At 31.7% G+C, this 20,681-nt stretch overlaps 1 protein-coding gene across 1 annotated transcript; it reads right to left on the bottom strand.

Annotated features, from left to right (window-relative positions):
* Positions 1-499: 499 nt before the first annotated feature.
* LOC135193428 (uncharacterized) lies at positions 500-2,213 on the bottom strand. The gene is made up of 4 exons (XM_064215847.1): positions 2,097-2,213; positions 1,568-1,642; positions 1,052-1,208; positions 500-669 (listed from the first exon to the last, which is right to left on the bottom strand). The coding sequence occupies exons 1-4, from the start codon at positions 2,211-2,213 to the stop codon at positions 500-502; spliced, it is 519 nt and encodes a 172-aa protein (XP_064071917.1).
* Positions 2,214-20,681: the final 18,468 nt, after the last annotated feature.

Here is a 20,681-nt window from a genome sequence, read left to right as displayed (position 1 = left end):
TAATTTAAAAATTAAGCAGTCGGACATACCATCTGAAGGTAAGTAGTCAACCCGTAGGATTTGGCACTAGTAAGAACTATTAGTGATAGCACATATCTGATAGTGCTAATGCGCCAAGAATGGAAATTAAGATGTTATGTCCCTTGTATCCGCAATTACAGTGGCTTCCTCACTACCGGAAGTTATGAGAAGTTGCGGTACAATGAGTGAGACTAACAAGGCCACCAAATCAGTTATAGAATATCGATACAAATTATGAAAAAATCGATAAAGCTTAAAAAGTGTATTTAAGAAATTGTTTTAATTTAATAAAAAAAAGAGTAAAATATACATGTATCAATTTTATTTAAGCAAAACGCGAGTTAGCCAACTATTCAAGGAGAATTATTATTTTTATTAAATTTGCGAAAAATATCACACAACTAATAAATAAAATATAATTTTGCAAAAAGAATCAAAATATAATATAATATGTAAATCTATATATTATAGACATTATTTAAACTACATTATTGAATTGAAGAGCTATTACAGTGTAAGAAGTGAAAAACATAACAAATTTAGGCACGAGCGTCATGTCTACATCGATAGATCCGAACCCTTGTGTCTTGATAGGACAATTCGATACCAAGTGCAGAAAATCCTTAGTCGCTTTAAATGTGTCAGCATCTGAAAATGTTCCAACGATTTAAGAGTAATATCTCTTTAGTTAATAATTCGTCTTAATCTGAATGAATAGTAAAATAAAACATCGTGAGGAAACCTACATTTGACGAATGAAATTCCACCTCATCTATCTCGTATCTTCTTCCATTCGCATTCTTACAGGGTGCAATAAGCTCCAAAGATTCTCTTGAAGATGAAAGGAGGCATTTGCCCAGCTGTGCCACATTTAAATTCTATTAATTATTTTTTTAATTATTTTAATTTTATTGAAAAGAAACAGTCTAAAACTGCTATGTAACCGGACAAGACTGGGTGTAATCTAACTATTATTTAAAAAGATGTACATTTAAGCAATATTTCAAGCAGTTAAGTTAAATTAAGATACCGGAAAGTGAGTTAATCAGTAGTTTTCCAAGACGACGTTTTAGTAGGTCGGAACTGTTCTGAACACTCTGTGCACTCCAGGAGATCGCAAAAAGGAGAAGCAGGAAAACCGCAATTTTAAAATTATACACCATCCACTCCACTGGTTTTAATTGACCCTAAAAGTATTTAAATATAAGCTGATACATATTATTACCAAATAATGTTATTTACAAAGCGCTAGTTATGAACTAAATATGAGAAATTAATCGTTTTAGACGGATCAAATGTTGCAGCTAGTATTATAGATATGCAATATAAAACCTTTTTTTAAATATTTTAGAAATGCAGTCTCGTAAATGGACTACCTCGGGATCTAAGATATCTTTTTTTTATTATGTAGGTTAGTGAACGGGCAGAAGGCTATATAAGTGTCACCATCGACAATTGACATTGGCGCTGTAAGAAGCACATAACCAATCCACCACTACTCTTGACTAAGATGTTATCACTGTATCACCAAGTGATGCATACTTACATTGACGCTTAAAAATGTTAACGCGTACAAATACATTATAAAGAAAAACGTTAAAGTTATTAGCATAAGAGTAATCTGAAACAAAATTAAACATGGCATTAAAAACTTCCTAATTATATTAATGTACCTTCCGTATTTTTACCTTTCATAGTTTACGATTAAATACATCATTTAGAATTTAGTATATTGGTTATTTACGGCCGCAGGTCCTGGTGTTCTGTGTTTAAACTCAGTGCTGGAAGTTTGAAGTGTATACACTGCCCTACCTTGGAATTAGGGTTGCCAGGGATACCGAAAAAGCCGCACATCAGTAGGTTTTTTGATTGTGTGCCCGGCCAAAATAAACGGTGTCCGGCGTGTCCGGCTTTTGTTAGGCTTTTTACATTTTATTTATTTATTTCGCAAACGAGATACATTTGATTTTATTTATATTTCATAAGAATTTAACAAGATAATATATATATATATATATGGTAATAATCAGAAAAACTTGATTTTGCATACATTTTTTTATTATACCTATTAATACCTTTACCCAAATGTCCGGCCAAACTGGCTGGTCTGTCCGGCTATTAGGTTTGGCGACCTGGCAACCCTGGAATATAAGTAAAACTGGTGGTCTTGCGCCTGAACTCTTTCCAGTCATGTCGGATTTGCTGGCCCATCGGATATAAGAATTAGGGAATAGAGAACGCTCCTGCGTTTGGGCAAACACTTGTACAATATCATATTATCTGCGTAGGTAACCATTAGGTTTAGTCGCCGTAACCAAAATCTGTCAGGCGACATCATCGTGGAATTTGACTTCCTTATGTATTTGCTAGATTTTTTAAAAGGCTGTATTTATTTATATGCCCTAGGCTCGGTGCGCAGTCTGTATGTTTCGTCGACAATATCTCAATAGCAGCTCGAAGCTTGTGATTGGCGTTCCATCGGATAATGAGAGTTTAAGAAAAAAAAAAGCTAGGCAGTCTTATTCTCCTGTCAAAATTGGTTAGTTTAACGTTATAATAAAGAGGTTGATTATGTAATTGTTTTTTTTGTGGCATATAAGGTGGACTCGCCAATTGTCCACCTCATGGTAAGTGGCTGACCGCTGTCCATAAATATTGATACTAAAAGAAACAAAAACCATTCCTCATATTACCAATGTGCTACCAACCTTGGGAACTAAGATTATGCTTTTTATATGTTACAGCTACACTGGCTCAATCGCCATTGCGCCACCAACCTTGGGAAGATGTTATGTCCCTTGCCCCTGTAGTTACACTGGCTCACTCACCCTTCAAACTGGAACACAACAATATCGAGTAGTGCTGTTTGCGGTACAATATATGATGGGGTGGTACCTAACCAGACGGGCTTGACAAAGTCCTACCGCCAACTTACTGTAACTAGAATGTTTGTAGCGTTTCCCTGTGCCCAGATGTTTGCGAAATGTAATGACATTTCGCAAACATCTGGGTAATAAAAAAAACAACTCACTATCAGCTGAAAAGACAAGGTAGGTGCAAAGTTAGGTATTAAATACTTTAGGAATTTGTTAATAGACACAATTACGTCAAACTTAAAGAGATGGCTTGGGGCTTATTCCACTGTGCTGTTCAACCGCCCGTTGGTAGATAGTATACAAAAATCAATACTATTCGTTGAGATTCCTATACGCATCGATCAAGATACGCTTTGTAAACATTACGCTGTCATCGTGGTAGAAATATTATATAATATCTTGCTTAATGGTAAAAGTTTGTAAAAGATGGTAGGTGCCGCCCATCATGTGATTTACCGCCAAATAGCAATATTAAGTATCAGCAATAGTAAGTATCGCTTTGTTATTGGTTTTATGTTAGTGAGCTAGTACTACAGCCCTAAGACAAGACACAACATTTCAGTTTCCGAGCTTGGTGGTGCCATTTATTACTCATTATTCCCTTATAGATGTGATGCTATTAGGGATGGCTAATAATCTTAAAATTCCATGTTTATGAGCAGCAGTGAGCACATACCATCAGGTGGCGCAATTAGTGGTATTTTAAATAATAAAAAAATGTATATTAAATACGAAATTCATAATCCAACCTGAACTCCAAATATAGAATTGATTAAATTCGAACATTTCTTGATGTTCGTATAAACTGTGGTCCATTCCTCGAAGCTAGTTCTATGTTGAACTACGTCTTCATTTACGCTTTGAGCTTCATTTTCATCATTTTCAATAGAATTGAGTTTCCTTTCCTCGGATATTCTCCTCGTTACACATTTTATATGTTCGGATAGTAAAAACAATATAGTATATAAAATTATATATTGAATGATATAACGCATGTTGCAAATGAATAAAAGAGAATGAAATGATAACATTCGTAGTTTCATAATGACGGATTCATGATTATAAACATGAATATAAATTAGCATCCAGATTTTTAATACACATAGAACGGTAGTTATAGATATCAAAAACTTAGATCGTCCGTTTAATCGTTTGAGATAAACCATATCATTTACGAAGAATGCGTGATTTATTTCAATAGAATTTTTCAATTCCTTAAATTGAATTGAATGGTATACAGATAATATAACAATCAAAGAAGAGCTTCCAATTATCATTACGTAATTCATTACTTCCATTTTATATGTCATCGATTCATTGTGACAATAGAAAGCAGCAATGTATATCGCTAAAGCGATTTCAATTAATATTCTCAGCCACATCAGTAGCTTACCAAACTTCGGAAGGTAATAATAACTCCAGTGGATACCTAGTACGTTTTCGACGCGAGTTACCAATTGTAGAATTCTTACGAACATATTTAAACGAGAAAAGACGTCTTAACACGGTCGTATTATAATATTGAGTGGTCTTTTAGTCGGTAAATGCAGGGTAAGCAATTAAATAAAAAGGTATTAATGAGACTCGAGAGTGTTACTGACACTAAATAAATATTTAAATATTAAACATTCTGATCGGTTGACTTAGTTTCTATTTATTGACTTCGTAAAGACAATACTACTTACCAAATTACATACTTTAACAAAACAAATACTTACAAAGGAAGAATAATTAATTTAAAAAATAATTAATTCGTAATTTATTTATTTATTGATATCAGAAAGGAGGCATTTAAGGAGCATTTATAAAGATGTTATCAGTCACGTTCACACTGAAGGAGGTGAAAATGATAAGTCATTTATTGAGATAAATAATAAACAATTATTTAGCACATGAAAAGTCAGCACTTGACAGCGTATCTGGGCTTGAGTCCAGAACCATCGGTTAAGACTTACGCATTCCACTTGGTTATCTCGACTCTATAATACAAATGATCACTATCCGATAATGGCTAGAATGCTATTAACATTTTTCCGTTTGAATCGCTATTCCGATTCCTAGCGAAAATTATTACTCTGACTAGAGGAAGCAATGAGTGTAAAATGGGGAAGAGGATTGCATTTTTATTTAACTATCATGAATTTGATTATCAACGGAAAATTGCATTTTTTTTCTAACTTAAAACAGGTATGTAGGTGGCGTGGTAAATGCTTAATGATAAATGGTCACCACCACTATGAGAAATATTAACCATCGTAATCGCGCCATCACCATGGGAACTAAATGTTATGTCCATTGTACTTGTAGTTAGTTACACTTAACCTTCAAAGTGAAACACATAAATAGTAGATATTACTGTTTGGCGGTAAAATATGTGACGAATGGGTGTTACCAACTCAGACGACAGTTGCAATTTTATAATTAGACCTAATTGCGTATATAATAAGACACAATTTGCATCCTTTATTTGGATTTTTTTTAGGAAAGAGTAGAACTTAATTCTATACTGCTCAGTTTCACCTCTAACATATTCCACATGTGTTTTAACCGACCCGTTTCTCCTCAACATGGGAGGAAGCTGTACCCAGCCCAATACGACTTTACTTCTCATAATGTGTGTTAAACCATAAAAACAAATTTAAAAATATTATAAATAACGATTGAGGAATTTTTTCTCAGCAATTAATATACAAAGAGTTTATCTTCGATTCTCAAAGCAGAATATCATCTAATTAGACATTATGTCTGTTACAGTTCTGAAAATCCTTTGTATTGCAGAATTTTATGCATTCTTTGTTCCTAGAGCATTTTTAAAATGGGGTAACGCTATTGAATTTTGTACCATGTTATCATAATAATAAAGTATACTTTTTCTTAAATACTTCTATATATATTGAAGTTGTGACAATCGGTAGAGGGCGCTGAGAAGCTCCTGCACTAACGAACCCCCCACCACCTCATTTTCATTTTATCGAAGCACCCACCTCTATTTACATTTTTTCTTGAGACCGGTTCTTATTTTAAAATGACACAAGAAAGAAATGCAATTACGATTTTCACAATAGTAAGACTATTTTAAATATAAGAAAATTCGATGTCACAAAAGCTTATCTCTCTTTCATTTAGGTAATACCGAGTATTTGCGTCTCTTTTTAACACCCAGCTATAAATCATTTGTTGCAATCAAAGCCATTGCATTGAAAAAAACTAATACTTTGTATTCTTCTAGTATAGTTTAAAGAATAAGTTAACTAGTAAAGTATAAGAAACATAGCATCTTTGATACACGATGAAAAAACGACTGGAACATATATTTTTTTAAAAGAAATTTGCTAATACTTTTTTGTAAAAATAAGCTAATAATAATGATTTATGTAGAAACATGTTTTTATTTCAATTCAGAAGCCTATATCCGCCAATCCTAAGATAGATAACGATGGACCTTTTTTGCTGGAGCTGGCTGGCTAAAAAGCAAGCTTTTTAAATCGTTTTTTTTTCTTATTTTGTTTGTGTATAGGCAAACAAATAGCGTTAAGATATAAAAATAATTATTTTTATTCTGTTAAGTCTATTTCCTTTTTTAAATTGAACAATTATTTTAAGCTTTCTTAAAATTTAGTATGAGAAACTATTCATGTTCTTTATTAAACGGTTATGTGGAAATTAAACGAATATTTCATATAAAAACATTAGAACTGACATTTGCAGTTATAACTCGCTCATATTCAATTAAGAAGTTAAGTTTTACGTTAAAATAATATAATGTAATATGATATTTGCCCATTCGGTCTAGTACTATAAGCTATGGATTCCGGTCTTGGTTAGCTTTTTGCCAAGAAATATTTAGAACAAATTTCTGTAGTAGATTTCGAAATTAACATTGTCATAGAAATGTCATGTAGGATTGTCATTGTGACAATGAACCGATTACTAGAAAAAGTGAAAACCGTTGAGCTTTGGTACTTTGGGACAGGCCCATTACCAGTAGTGAATAGCAATTGGATGATGATGAGGATAAAGCTAGTGAATCATCATTAATCGAGCTACGCGAGCACAGCTGACTTTTTATTTGCTTGATGCGTGTTAATAATACATCTCACGCTTGGCGTCGAAGAAAAACACCGTGAGCAGATCTGCTGGTGTCTAATTTAAATGAAAATCTGTCAAAGTGTGCATTGGAGCGTAGTGTGCCAAACCTTCCCAAAGAGAGAGGAGACATTTCTTCAGCAGTCTGTCTCTTTATATGTATATAACACAAAACTTATTAGAATGATTGCTTCTAGTTGTCTTTCCGTAACAACATATACATTTTATTAGAATCGAATGCAATGTCGACAGTTCTATTTGTATTTTCCATTTGTAAAATACATAAAAAATACACTAAAGTCCAGACATATTAATTCATTTTAGTAAAACTCTAGTGAAGTGCTCATCAAAATATCGGGCTTGGTGTAAGTTAACGTAAGTACATATAGATATTGCGCCTGATTATATAACGGACTTATTTCTAGACTAGCTGTGCCCGCGACTTTGTGCGCGTTGTTTGAATTTAAGTTATTTGGCTATTGTAGCCTTAATTTTATTTTTATTCTACATATAATTCTAAAATAAAAGTAGCCTAAGTAACTCCTTATTACATCCGCTAGCTGCCGGTGAAAGTCCCGTCGAAATATGTTCAGCCGTTCCAAAGATTAGCCGGAACAAACAGACAGACAGACAAACAGACAAAAATTGTAAAAAATGTTATTTTGGTATATGTACCGTATATGTATACATACATATGCATTTAGTAAAAAGCGGTTATTTTAATATTACAAACAGACAATCCAATTTTATTATATGTATAGAAGTTATAATATATTTTTAATTTTGTAAGAATTATAGCAGCAGCCTCCAGCCAGTTATCAATTGTGCAAACATTGTAATATTGTGCTTCCGGTTTTATAATTTTCCTGTTTAACATTTGATGTAGTAAGTTTCTGATTTGGGCCACACGATATCGCTGACTGCGCGCTAGCGGTGCTGTTTGCACAGCACTGCAACAAGCGGCGTTGCAGTCATGCAGTAATGGATATTGAAGATACCTTAGTTAGCTGTATTTTTAATTGTACTATCTTAACTTAATTAATGTGCTCTCTTATATGGCAGCCTTATGCATTTGTACAAACAGTTGAAAGAAAATATTATTTTTATCAGTAATTAGTGAGCATACTCGCGGTTTTATTTACGAGAACATTTGATATGATCATACATTTAATTATTTCTAATATGACAATTTCCTGGTGTTAAAAACATAGTAATTTATTTGTGTTTTAAAATTTATAAGATTATTTATTATTTATTATATCCATGAAAACATTAAAACGGTTTTCGACTGAAGAAACAAACAAGTTCTATTCTTAAATGTGTGTATATTTTTTTTTTTATTTATAAACCTGTCCCACCAAATCTTCATATAAATGTAAAAATATGAATAGCGCAATACTATTTGAATTAAAAACTGAGTTTACTGTATTTGTATGTAAATAACCCGCTGTGCCCGCGACTTCGTACGCGTTTTGTTATTTAAGCACAGATAGTTCTAAAACAAAAGTAGCCTAAGTTACTCCTTATTATATCAGCTATCTGCGATTGAAAGTCTCGTCAAAATCGGTCCAGCCGTTCCAGAGATTAGCCGAAACAAACAGTTAAACAGACAGACAAAAATTGTAAAAGATATTATTTTGGTGTATGTACCGTGTATACATACAAATGCATTTAGTATAAAGTGGTGACTTTAATATTACGAACAGACACTCCAATTTTACTACATGTATAGATAACTTGTACACAAACTTATAATGCTTGTATGTATAACATCGTAACTTTGCTTCGTAATTTAAAACAAAAAACGGTAGGGTTCGAAATCTTTTAACAAAATGTCCTCATTAAAAAATATTGCAGATACGAATCGCATCAAAAAGGACGTCGTTATGATGGGTTTTTTCCCCAATACTATAAATACTCCTTCATATACATTTTTCTTTTGCATCATTTGCAACGGCAGATGGCATTGAGTCATGTGACGGATTAATCCGTCCGTGGGCAGTGTCAGGATACAGAGTGTTGCGGAAATGTTAAAGACAGGTACAGACATCCGTGATCCTAAGCTTAGATTAAACTACGGATTGAATGTCATTGTCCTTTATACTAGAAGGTGATTTGATTAAACTAAGGCCTATTATCTGAAATAATTATAGCTGATTGTTTTAATGAAATTATTTAGGATAGAGAAGAGATACCTTTTTCGAAGATTTTGTGATATTTTATAAATGCTTAGCTGGACTTTTTAGGAATATGAATTAAAAAGAGTTACTATATAATTTAAGTAATTACAATAAGTAGAATAATTACGCTTACAATACATCTGAGATTATAGTATTACTTGTTCCTTAGATGAGTTTTAACTTCCCGCAGTGCCAATTTCTGGACGAAGATGACTTCTTATTAGCTTCAGTAGGCAAAATGATTTACCTTTTAAAAAATCTGTTTACAGAAAGAGTTAAGAGGCGCAATGCGGCGATTCTTTAGATCACATGTTTTGAAAATTGGTAGTAGGGATTTGTGCGAGCGTTTCAAGTTAGATGCCACCCATTTCTCTGATATTATACCTCCAAACAGCAATACTTATCATTGTATTCTGGTATAAAGAGGGAGTTATAATGAGCGAGAGGCGCAAATAAAACGTTCTATTTTTAAAACTATTTATTAAGAACAAGAAGTAAACAAATTATATTTATCCTATCAACTAATCAGCCTAGTGTCTACTGCTCGAAGCGTGAGCCAGGAGTGAAGTCACCTTCGTACTCGGTACCGATGGTTGGCGGTTCATCGACGGTCTTGATGTTGCTACTCGTACTATTCCCACGTTAAGTGTTACGAAGAATTATTGAATTCACGGCGATCGCTTTGGTGGTCTTTGTGTTGTATTCCCCTGAATGCTCGAGTAAACTGTAACGAGAATTCTCTAATGTGGAATGTCGATGGGAAATATATTACGAAAAGTATAGATCGCTGAGTTATCAATACTCTAGTCTAGTGCAATTATAACAAGTGAATTGACCAGAATACCAACAAGCAAAGAGTCGTAACATATTTTGTGCCAAAGGTTGGTAGGGCATTAGCGATGTACGAAATGGTTAATATTTCTTACGGCCCGACTTTCTATGGGCGGTAGGGACTACTTAGCATCAGGTGGCCCCTTTGCCGTCTACGTTTTAATAAAAAAAAAACGATTCCGACACAATTTTGTCATGTTAGTATTGTAAGAATTACTCACTGTCTGTTGTGGTCTGAACCAAGCCTTATTCAAGCGTTATATCAAGCTTTCACAGCGCTCTTGCTCTTAAAATTAAATCAAGGCGCATTCAACTGATTCATTACAATCATTAGAGCCCTCTACAAATTGCGGTGGAGAATTCTAATAAGATATTATTGGTGTTTTACGCTTACAATAAAATTTAATGAATGTTGTAATGTACTGGATTACTTTGAAGCAGGTGTCTTAATGAAAGCTTTTACTTTAATGTTCCATAGACGGGGATCTCTTTATGACGATATAATATACCTATGTTTGTATAAATATTTTTTTGTACTTAAGTGATGTTTTTCTTCTAAAGTGTCTCAAGTTTATAAGCAGAAATGGGATTAACCTAAGTATAATATATTATAATTAAACCAAGTTAACAATATTAATTTTAGTTACAAAATTATGAACTGAACATAGGAACTGTCTTATTAAGTTAATTCCAGATCCCACTTGTATCAGAATAATCCTGCTTTTCCTTAAGAAATGGATATAATAATATTGTTGACCTTGCTTTATTGGGCGTAGCCGATAAATATGCTCCGCGTAAAACTCACATCCACTGTGCATGTTTTGGCAAAGAAAAGCGTCACAGGTCTATTCAGAACAACGACACATTCTACACTGATGTATAAAGCTATCGAGCTAGCGAGGTTTGCATCGCGATTTGTGTGTATCAGTTGAAAAGTAAGTCATAAGTTGCCTTTGCGTCGTATTGTTAAATTAAAAAAAAAATGTGTTTGATAGCTTCGGAGAAAAAATGAAACATTATGAAAATAGAGGGAGCTTTGAGAATATATATATTGTTTCCAAAAATTGAAGCAATCAGTAAAAGTAAGTGTTAGCGACTAGCCCTAAGCCCCCAATATGGTGTTATGTCATTGTATTATATCATTAATAATATCATATTATTATTATTACATATTATAAATATATACAATTATTACTGTAATTAATTGATCAATAATTTGTACAACCTTCATTAATATTATTTTAAATAGAATAATATTTAATACTGGCATGTAACACTATTTCTTATTTTAAAAATGATTGAGCTGTCATAAGGAAAACAATTGGATGATTGTGAGGGATTGTAAAGAAATATAGAGAGATTGGAACATCATTGTAAAACATAATTTAATTTTGCCATCCCGAACTACTGAAATTACATAAGCTTTAAATTATGTAAATGTTACCGGAAATGTATGAAATGTAGGAATTGTATACAAATCCTAGGAAATTTATACAATTCCGAAGCTATTTAGGAAACGTATAAAATATTGTTTCAAAAACTATTTAATACATAAATGTCCTAGAAAATGTGTACAATTCCTACGAATTGTATGTAATTCCAATATAGTATTAGGAAATAAATAAAAATAATACTTTCTGTAATAAAACACGTTGTTAAAATGAGAATAAAAATTATTATTAAAGCACTCGTTGAGACAACAACGTTCAGGTAACAATCATATCGTAAAATATAATAATCTTCATATTATCTTACTAATTTAACCTTCGAAAATCAACTATCTAATAGATAGTATTTATCACAAAATCGACTTATATTATTGTTATAAAGTAACACTTTCGTTTGGTAAATAATCAGTCTGTTATTTAAGTAATTATAAATGTCACAATATTAAAGTAATGTTTTACATTTCCGATTGCTATTTAGGAAATTTATAGATTTCCTTGGAAATGTGTCTAATATAATTTCTTTTACAAATTTCCCTACGATTTTAGGAATTACATACATTTCCTAGGAATTTTATACAATTCCTAGATTTCATACATTTCCGGTAACATATATTTATATATTCTTTGCAAGCAATTACCGAGAAAAAATGGTATTTATGCAACCCAAATAATATTATAGATATATATACATTATCTACTCCATACAAATATTTATTATATACAGTAGCCTGTGTGTATTATTTCTGTATACATAAATGTGTGTATTTGTGTGTGTGTGTTTTATGCAAATTGTTATGTAAAGTAAAGTAACAGCTTGCTATAAAGTAACATCCCACAGCTGGGCTTAGGCCAATTCTCCTTTTACTTAAATAATAAACTAAGATACACGAAGTTGCAGTTTTTCCGTCTTATACGTGCAGGTTTTCTGACACTGTAAAGCATAAGATGATTTACAAACACAAATTAAGCACATGAAAATTCAGCGTTGATTAAAACTACACTCTTCAGTTAAGATCTATCCATTACGCCATCTTGTTTCTGATTCATTCATTTTAATTAAAGTAGACTTAAATAATTTTTATACTTAAACGACGAAAACATTGGATTTTTTCCAGCCTATCCAATTTTTTTGCAGAAATAAGTTCATTAACCTTATGAGACACAAGTTCGAAATGTAAATTACACTGGGAAAAGGCATAAAAAAAAACAATAGTTATTCAATTTCATCTATTTAAAAGTTCTAAAATATTTATTGTATAATTTTCGCAGCTTCATATTAAAAGTACGCACAGTATGTACTCGTACAGTATGTTATGTATGATTTATAGCTTCATTTTATCGACGGATATATCACGAATTTTAAATTTATTTATTGGTAAATGTAAACATTGCTTTTGGGGTTTAAATAGTAATTGCTCTATTATATTTCTTAGTAGTATAGACTAATCTATACAATACACCATTTTTACATACATCAAATAATAGTAAATAGTAGTAAATATATGTTGGTTCATATATATGTAATAGATATAGATAGATAACATGATAATATGAGAATTAAGTTGTCGTAGAGCTGAATAAGTTCGAGTATTCGCGAATGGACAATGTGGCTCGTTAGCTTAGCGGTTAGAGCGCCCAACTAATTTCATTAAAGTGGTGGTCGGGGGTTCAAATCCCTCACGAGCTGGCCTTTATTTTGATTTTTTTTTCTTTTTCATAATTTATTTTGATTTTTAAGTTGAATAAAATGTTAAAACACGCAACTAAAAGCCTAAAAATTATAAAAGTTTTTATAATATTGAAGAATTTTTTAAACGAACCATATAAACAATAATTATTGATATTTGAATGGTAACTATATACCCCCTTAGTTACTTTTGAATTCGTTATCTAGGCAAGGAAAAGATGACTATGTATTTGTCTAGCCTCTACATAGAGTGCTTTACTTCCAAAAACGCAACTAATTCAATAGAACCTTTAATTTTTATTTTATGGAAATATCTTTAACTTTCAAATCACGTGATAAAATTTCAAATCTTAAGAAAGAACAATGTTCTTTGATAATTGTAATATGATCGCATATATATTCGTTAAATTCATAATAATAATTCTCATTCGTAGCAATTTTATTATCGTGTTGGAGTTGTTCATAAAAAAAAATCCAAAATTTTCGACTCATTTTCTTTTCACACTCTTTTACTATACAAGCTAAACTTCGTGCAAACTTCAATAAACTAATTTTATATTTAAGCCGTTTCCAGCTTTCGAGAATTAATTAACCTGGCGAATCTTTGCCACCGAGCTTACATAAATTAAAAAAAAAAAGGAAAAGATTCTTGAGAAAAAAATGTTTACTCTGTGAAATTAGTGTACGCTACTCTTCATACCCTTCTCTATATTTGTTTAGGCCTGACAAATACTGAGGCTCACATACGTACAGAGACACGCGTATTATATTACCCTTAGTATTCAATTTTCAACGGACGAAAAGATGTATTTGTTTACATGCACACTTAGTACTTAAAGGAATCTTTGAAATTTTGCTTTTTACTATTTTTTCAGTTGTGTAAAAACTTAAAAATTCCTCAGAATAAAACACTGATTATTTTGTTATATCTGTGCAAAATCGATTATTAAAGTTTTGTGGGAAATTGACTTTTTCAAATAAAATTAAAATTGCGTATCACCAAAAGACCGTTTACAACTTTTCACCAAAGTCTTATTAGTGTTTAATAAATAAAAAATATTATATAATCAGTATCGAGCGTACAGATAATACACATCCAATGTCAAAGATCTATGTACCATGCCGCACACCTAACTTCTTTGATCTTGATTTTATTCAATATAATTCAATTCATTCAAAGTATAGTTTTGAAGAATTGAACGAACAAATGTGCTTCTTATCTATTTATCAGACTTTTATGATGACGAATGATAATTGTATAAAATATTAAAAAAAAAAAATCTCCTACTTTTATATCAATAAGCTTTCATGTTGAACATAATAATATTAATTACGGGAATAAATTCCAGACACGTAACACTGACTGATCTTTTTTATAATACATTGGGTAATATTTTGTTCCACCCAACGCTCATTTTTATTTTTAATTGAACAACGCTATCACATTTCGCGTATTCTGATAAAGCGTTTATTTCAAACTAAAATATCGAATGCGTTTTTTATTTATTATTTATTGCTACAATATAATAGAGATCTTTTTTAAAAACAATGAATTAACAAATAAAAAAATGTTATTCCTTAAAAAATATTCTATAACATAAGTTAACCTTCTTATATTCTTATCTTGTATATCTTGTATTCTATGTTATACATAGAGCTGTATTACATAATATAATTTACTTAAACATTTTATATGAGATAAAATGTATTTCTCTTTAAGCCTATTATTATTTTACAGTACAATAAAATGATAAATATTTCAGTTTAAGAAATTAAAGTTCATTAATTTCTATAGCTGTATTATACAAATTGCTTTTTTAAATAATTGATGTTAAAATTATGACCTCGTAGAAAGGTGTCAAGACTGCTGGCAACATTTCCAGTAAAATCGTAATTCCGATTGCTTCGGTGAAAAATGAACCAGCCTTTCGCCATTGAAATAACTGCAAAAAAATATGTATAATTTTAAATACACGATATGATCAAGCCTTTTTTAATATGAGTAAAAGCTCACATAATCAAGATTGTCCTCATCGCGTTCTAAAAGAGTGGTATCACTGTACTACGCGAGGTATACTTTCTGTATATGTTTGGCGATAGACTGCTCCGCCCAACACTCTGCGAAGATGACCACGCAGACTGCGACAACCAGCAGCACCTTCGAGAATGTTCGAGACATATCTAGACATTTAAGTAACATTCATGCGACAGTTTGTTACCTCAGGATGACACTGGTATATTGAAAGTAATTTAATAATATACATAGTTGTAATCACCCACATCTGATATACGACCGACTCGCCCTGTACGCACAATGTCCAATCCTCGAGTAGTGTACCTTCCCTCGGGTGCCTCTGGGACCTTCTCAAGTACGTTAACTGTTGAGAAGTTAGTTGAAGAATAATTTTAAAAGAAAAGTAAGAAAATTTATGCGGGAAAGAAAAGTTCAAGTCGCAGCGTGAACGAAGCTGCATCTCAATTTCTTTTTTTTTTTTTTTTAAGTAGCAGGTAGGAAAACGTGCAAATAGATCACCTGATAGTAAATGATCACTATACCTGTTTCTTCCATCACAATGTTACCTAGCTAAGATTTAATTCTGTCTTTAGTTCCACTGGCTCGCTTACACTTCAAAGCAGAACGCAACAATACTGAGTATTACTATTTGGCGATAGAGTATCTGATGAGGCTACCCAGACGGGCTTGCACAAAGCCCTCACGTCAATTGATCAGATATTATTGTATGAACTTTTACATTATTAAAAGTATAATACCGGTAACAACTTAAAATAATCAAACAAGATCAAAACCATCCATATCTTTCTAAACGCGACTAATTTAGAAACTACCGAACGGTTTTTCATACAATTTTCACCAATAGGCGTGGTTGATGAAGATGGTTTAGGTTAGATTAGCTATTAATCATTACGATTTAGTGTTATTTGACTGAAATTCTACCCATGTGAAACTGGGCCATTTATATAGTGAATTTATAATTATGCGTTAGAGCTCAAACACCTAACCAACTTTTTCATAGTCGGTTTTTTAATTTCACATAGCGATAGCAATTTTGTATAATGGGTTTTCATGTGCAACCATTACACGCTATTATTTATTATTCAAGTTCCCACCGCTGCTCTAAAATGCGTTGTAAAAGGCTATTTCGAAAACGAGAATATGCAAACATGGCGCGCATGTGGTTGAGTCAGCTTATTATAGAATTTAAAATGACATTAAAGAACTAAGTACGCAATTCACAAGCAGGTTATTAAAGCTAGTAAAAGTAAATACAAAGTAATATTGAAATAATTGTAAGGGAAAAATTTTGTAAGATATGTGTTATGGAAAAATAAACTCTATTGGTTCCACATAATATAACCATTTACTCGACGATTTTTCATAAATATCTTGATACCTTTGCCAAACTAAAACAAAAAAAAACAAAAACGTTTTAGCCGTATAAAGAAGATAAATTCAATGAGATCTCACTTAACAGCACTGCACGTAATATTCAACTAATTTATCTATTTTAACATTATCTATGAGGCGAGTATAATTTATATACATTTTTCTTTTTTATTATCTTTGTGAAAATCTAGCACATACACATAGCTTATACTGTCTTTATATATGTTTAAATACATAATATTTTTACTTGTTTAGAAATCATTACGCAAGTCCGTCTGGGTAGGTACCTACCACGGAGCAATTAATATTGCTATGTTCCGGTTTGATCGGTGAGATAATGTAACAGCCAGCATAAGGGACATAAGATCATTCTTACCAAGTTTGGTAGCCTATGAGCGATGTAAGGAATGGATATTATTTCTTACAGTGCCATTGTCTATGTTGGTGACGTATTTACAATCAGGTGGCAAAACATTTTTTTTAATTGTATTGTGCCACGCAATATATAGATAACTGGCTGTGTCTGCGACTTCGTGCGCGTTTGAATTTAATAAAAAAAGTTATTGTTGTAGCCCAAGTTGCTCCTTATTAAATCAGCTATCTACCAGTGAAAGTAACTTCAAAATCGGTCCAGCCGTACCAGAGATTAGCCGAAACAAGTAAACAGACAGACAGACAAAAATTGTAAAAAGTGTTATTTTGGTATATGTACCGTGTATACATAAATATGCATTAAGTAAAAAACGGTCATTTTAATATTACAAACATACACTCCAATTTTATTATATGTATAAATTAATAATCAACTGAGGTAAAGTTTTGAAGAATATTAATTTTGTTTGATATCTTACTATAAAAAACCATAGTTCTGTCTTTCTGTTGAAATAACGACACCTCTGTTAAATTTCAATAGGATACGACAGTCCGTGCGAGAAATAACTTGAAACTAAACCACGTTCTTCTGTAAATTCTATTAAGAACTTTAGAGCTGCACGATCCTAGGTTTAACCCACTTCTAGTATTAAATTATTTTCACGACGCATTTGAACACTTCGAATAGTATTTTAGTTTCAATTATTGTATTGATAATTGAATAAATTACAGCAATTTACAAATTAAATTTATTAACAATCCAAGTAATATTATAAATGTGAAAGAATATGTTTTTTTGTTGTTTGGAATATCGATCCCAAAAACATGAAATCAATACTCGTTATAATCAAATTAAAAATAAAAACCCGCTGAGTTTTTTTCGCTGGTTCTTCTCAAGCCCGAGTCGTTAATTTCTGAACCGGTGGTAGATTTTTGACTATCAATATAATAAGCAAGTGTAACACTTCCATATTGAATAAAGATTTTTGACTTTAACTTTGATTTTGACTTTTGATAGCTAAATTACTTTCAATAAATAGACGAGTAAGATTAATTGTTATAATATAATATGGAATTATTATAAATCAATTGAGTATCGGTCAGCGAAGCAATTTCAAAGCGTCCGCTCCATAACGATGGGCTATCTATTGTCTTTCCGTAACATGTCGAGTTTTCCTTAACAAAAAAAAAATTACGTTTTACATATTATCGGCGTCATGTAATGTTATATATATTTATAATGGAAAAACCCATTTCAGACTAATTAATATATGCATTTTTTTATGTAATAGGTAGGTGGGCGAACTGATGGTAAGTGGTCACCACCGCCAATAAACATAGGCGTTGTAAGAAACATTAACCTTTCCTTACATCACAATTTTACCTAGCTAAGATGTGATGTCCCTTGTGCCTGTAGTTACACTGGCTCACTCACATTTCAAACGCAAACGCAACAACGCTAAATATTGCTGTTAGGCGGTTGAATATCTGAAGAGTGTGAACCTACCCAGATTTGCTTTAATAAATATCAATAAATACAAAGTAAATACAATAAATGTTTTTAATTAAAATTATGGTCTTTTATTTTTTCATTATCATCTACTGATTTCAAAGCTAATATCAGTAAATGTTTAAGATCTCATAGATATACATCACAGATATAATCAACACCAACTATTTATTTGTTTTGATCCATATTGTTTTATATTTGATATCGGAGAGATATGAGAACCTTTTTCGTATCGGACAATTTTAAAAATGCATTTCATTTGTAAATGGAATTGAACTGCAAACAAAATATAACATACGCGTCAACTCAATGTAGCTTGCTAATCTTTAAAATATTACCTACGTGGCAACAGTCTAGCTTTATTTTCATTATTAATTTAGTTATATTTCGAACAACTTTACGCTAAAAATTATACATAGCATTTGAACTAAAGTTGAACCTTGACATGTAATAAAAATATTTTCGTTGAACTTTAAAAAAAATTACATTTGGTAAATATTTATTTAAGTTTAATTTAAATGGATGTAATGATCCTGGCGCCCGATTATGTTAGTATTAAAATTAGGATATTAAGATTACTTATCATTTATTTTTTATAAATTATTTTTGAATATGGATTTGCTGTTTTTGTAAATCTATTTGTGGTGTTGAAAGAATTTATTTGACTTCCGGTGACTTTCTTTTAAGGATTTGTTTAGCTTAAAAACTTTTCCAACTCTACCGATTTTTTTTTATTTTGCCTCAAAATAATATAATTTAAATATTTTTTTAATTGACGCATTACTTGTCTAGTAATAATCACACCTTTCAACATTACAATTGACAAACTTTAGTTAGCAATTGCCTCGTTAAGTCTAGTAGTTTGTTTTCTAGCTTATATTACCTGAGATGTAAGAAATCGAGATAAATCGTGGATACAGTTTGTTATTTTGGTTTTTATAGGAATCCCAATAGTATAAAAGAATAATAAAAAAATTACATTTGGTACGCTAGTAGTATGGCCTAAACTAAGAAATACTGCCCTGGATTATTTTTTGTGTCCAACGCAATGAAAGGAGGGGGATGTATTCATTGAGCTAAACTGTTGAGTAAAAAAAACTCAGTCACATTTTGACAAGAGTGGTTCCCGAGGGTCCAGTTCAATGTTTATCGGCAAGTAACTCTCGTTAAACAGACAGTGAAAAGTGATTCAGTATTTCATACCTCAAGAATTAATCGAAGCCACTTTTAAAATCCACGCCAGCCTCGTTGACCTGGTATGAGAAATCTAATTTACGCATTAATATATCACAATTATTAGCTTCAAGATTACAGTAACTGACGTGTTACATGAACATTTATAAAAAAAAAGTGTGGTAGATACATCACTCTCTCGTACTCGTACATTAAATTTCGTTGAACCTTTGGTCGGGTTGAATAACGTTATTTCAGCATCCTCTCGTATCAAATTGGGACGTCGGTCTGTCAAGATATTTTCATTTAGTAGTGGGAGACCATTAGATCATAAGCGAAATGGAATAGCAAATACTTCGGTGTATGCGTATGTAAACTGCACTTATAAACTGCAACATTTTTGTGATGAACTCCGCAAAAATTCAATTACAAGTAATTCATTGGAATGACATTATTCACGAAAAATTTGGATCAGCTCTGACATGCCTATCCACTCCACTCACACTCATGTATTATAACAAGATCAATGATCTGTATTGCTTTGTCCTCTCAGCAACCATTGCACTGTCGACCTATATTCTTTTAAACCGACTCTATATATTTTATCTAACTTTGTTTGTGACTCGATTCTGATGATTATTTTTGCGCTAGGTTTAGTATAATTTCAAGGTTCCTGTCTTAATTTCATTGTTATTGAATATTGTTTAGTTTTTAAGTGTGCGATAAGCGTATAGAAGATATATTATTTTAATTCAAATTTAATCATTCAATCTTTTTCATGCCTCACATAACTTCAGATTGCGTTTTTAATAGTATAGTTACAGCGTTGAAAAGTCATGAGTTACTGTGTTGCAGATTCACAAGAATATATAATGTAAATATGGCATAATAAAAACGAGAAATTGTTTTATTGCTTTGACACAGTGCTGGCAGTAGGGTCGAGAATTTTAAATTTTAAAATACGAAAGTAATAAACATTTTCCTAGCTACGTTATTAAACTTGCCCCGAAATGGTTTTCGGCACAAGCTTTTCATATTTGATGGGAATACTGCGGCGAGGAGATGTATCCACTTGACTGTTCTGATTAAGA

This window comes from Vanessa tameamea, chromosome 9 (genome assembly GCF_037043105.1).
Source record: "Vanessa tameamea isolate UH-Manoa-2023 chromosome 9, ilVanTame1 primary haplotype, whole genome shotgun sequence".
Classification (NCBI taxonomy): domain Eukaryota; kingdom Metazoa; phylum Arthropoda; class Insecta; order Lepidoptera; family Nymphalidae; genus Vanessa; species Vanessa tameamea.
Note: the sequence above shows the minus strand (reverse complement) of the source record. Positions and strands in the feature narration are given on the sequence as shown.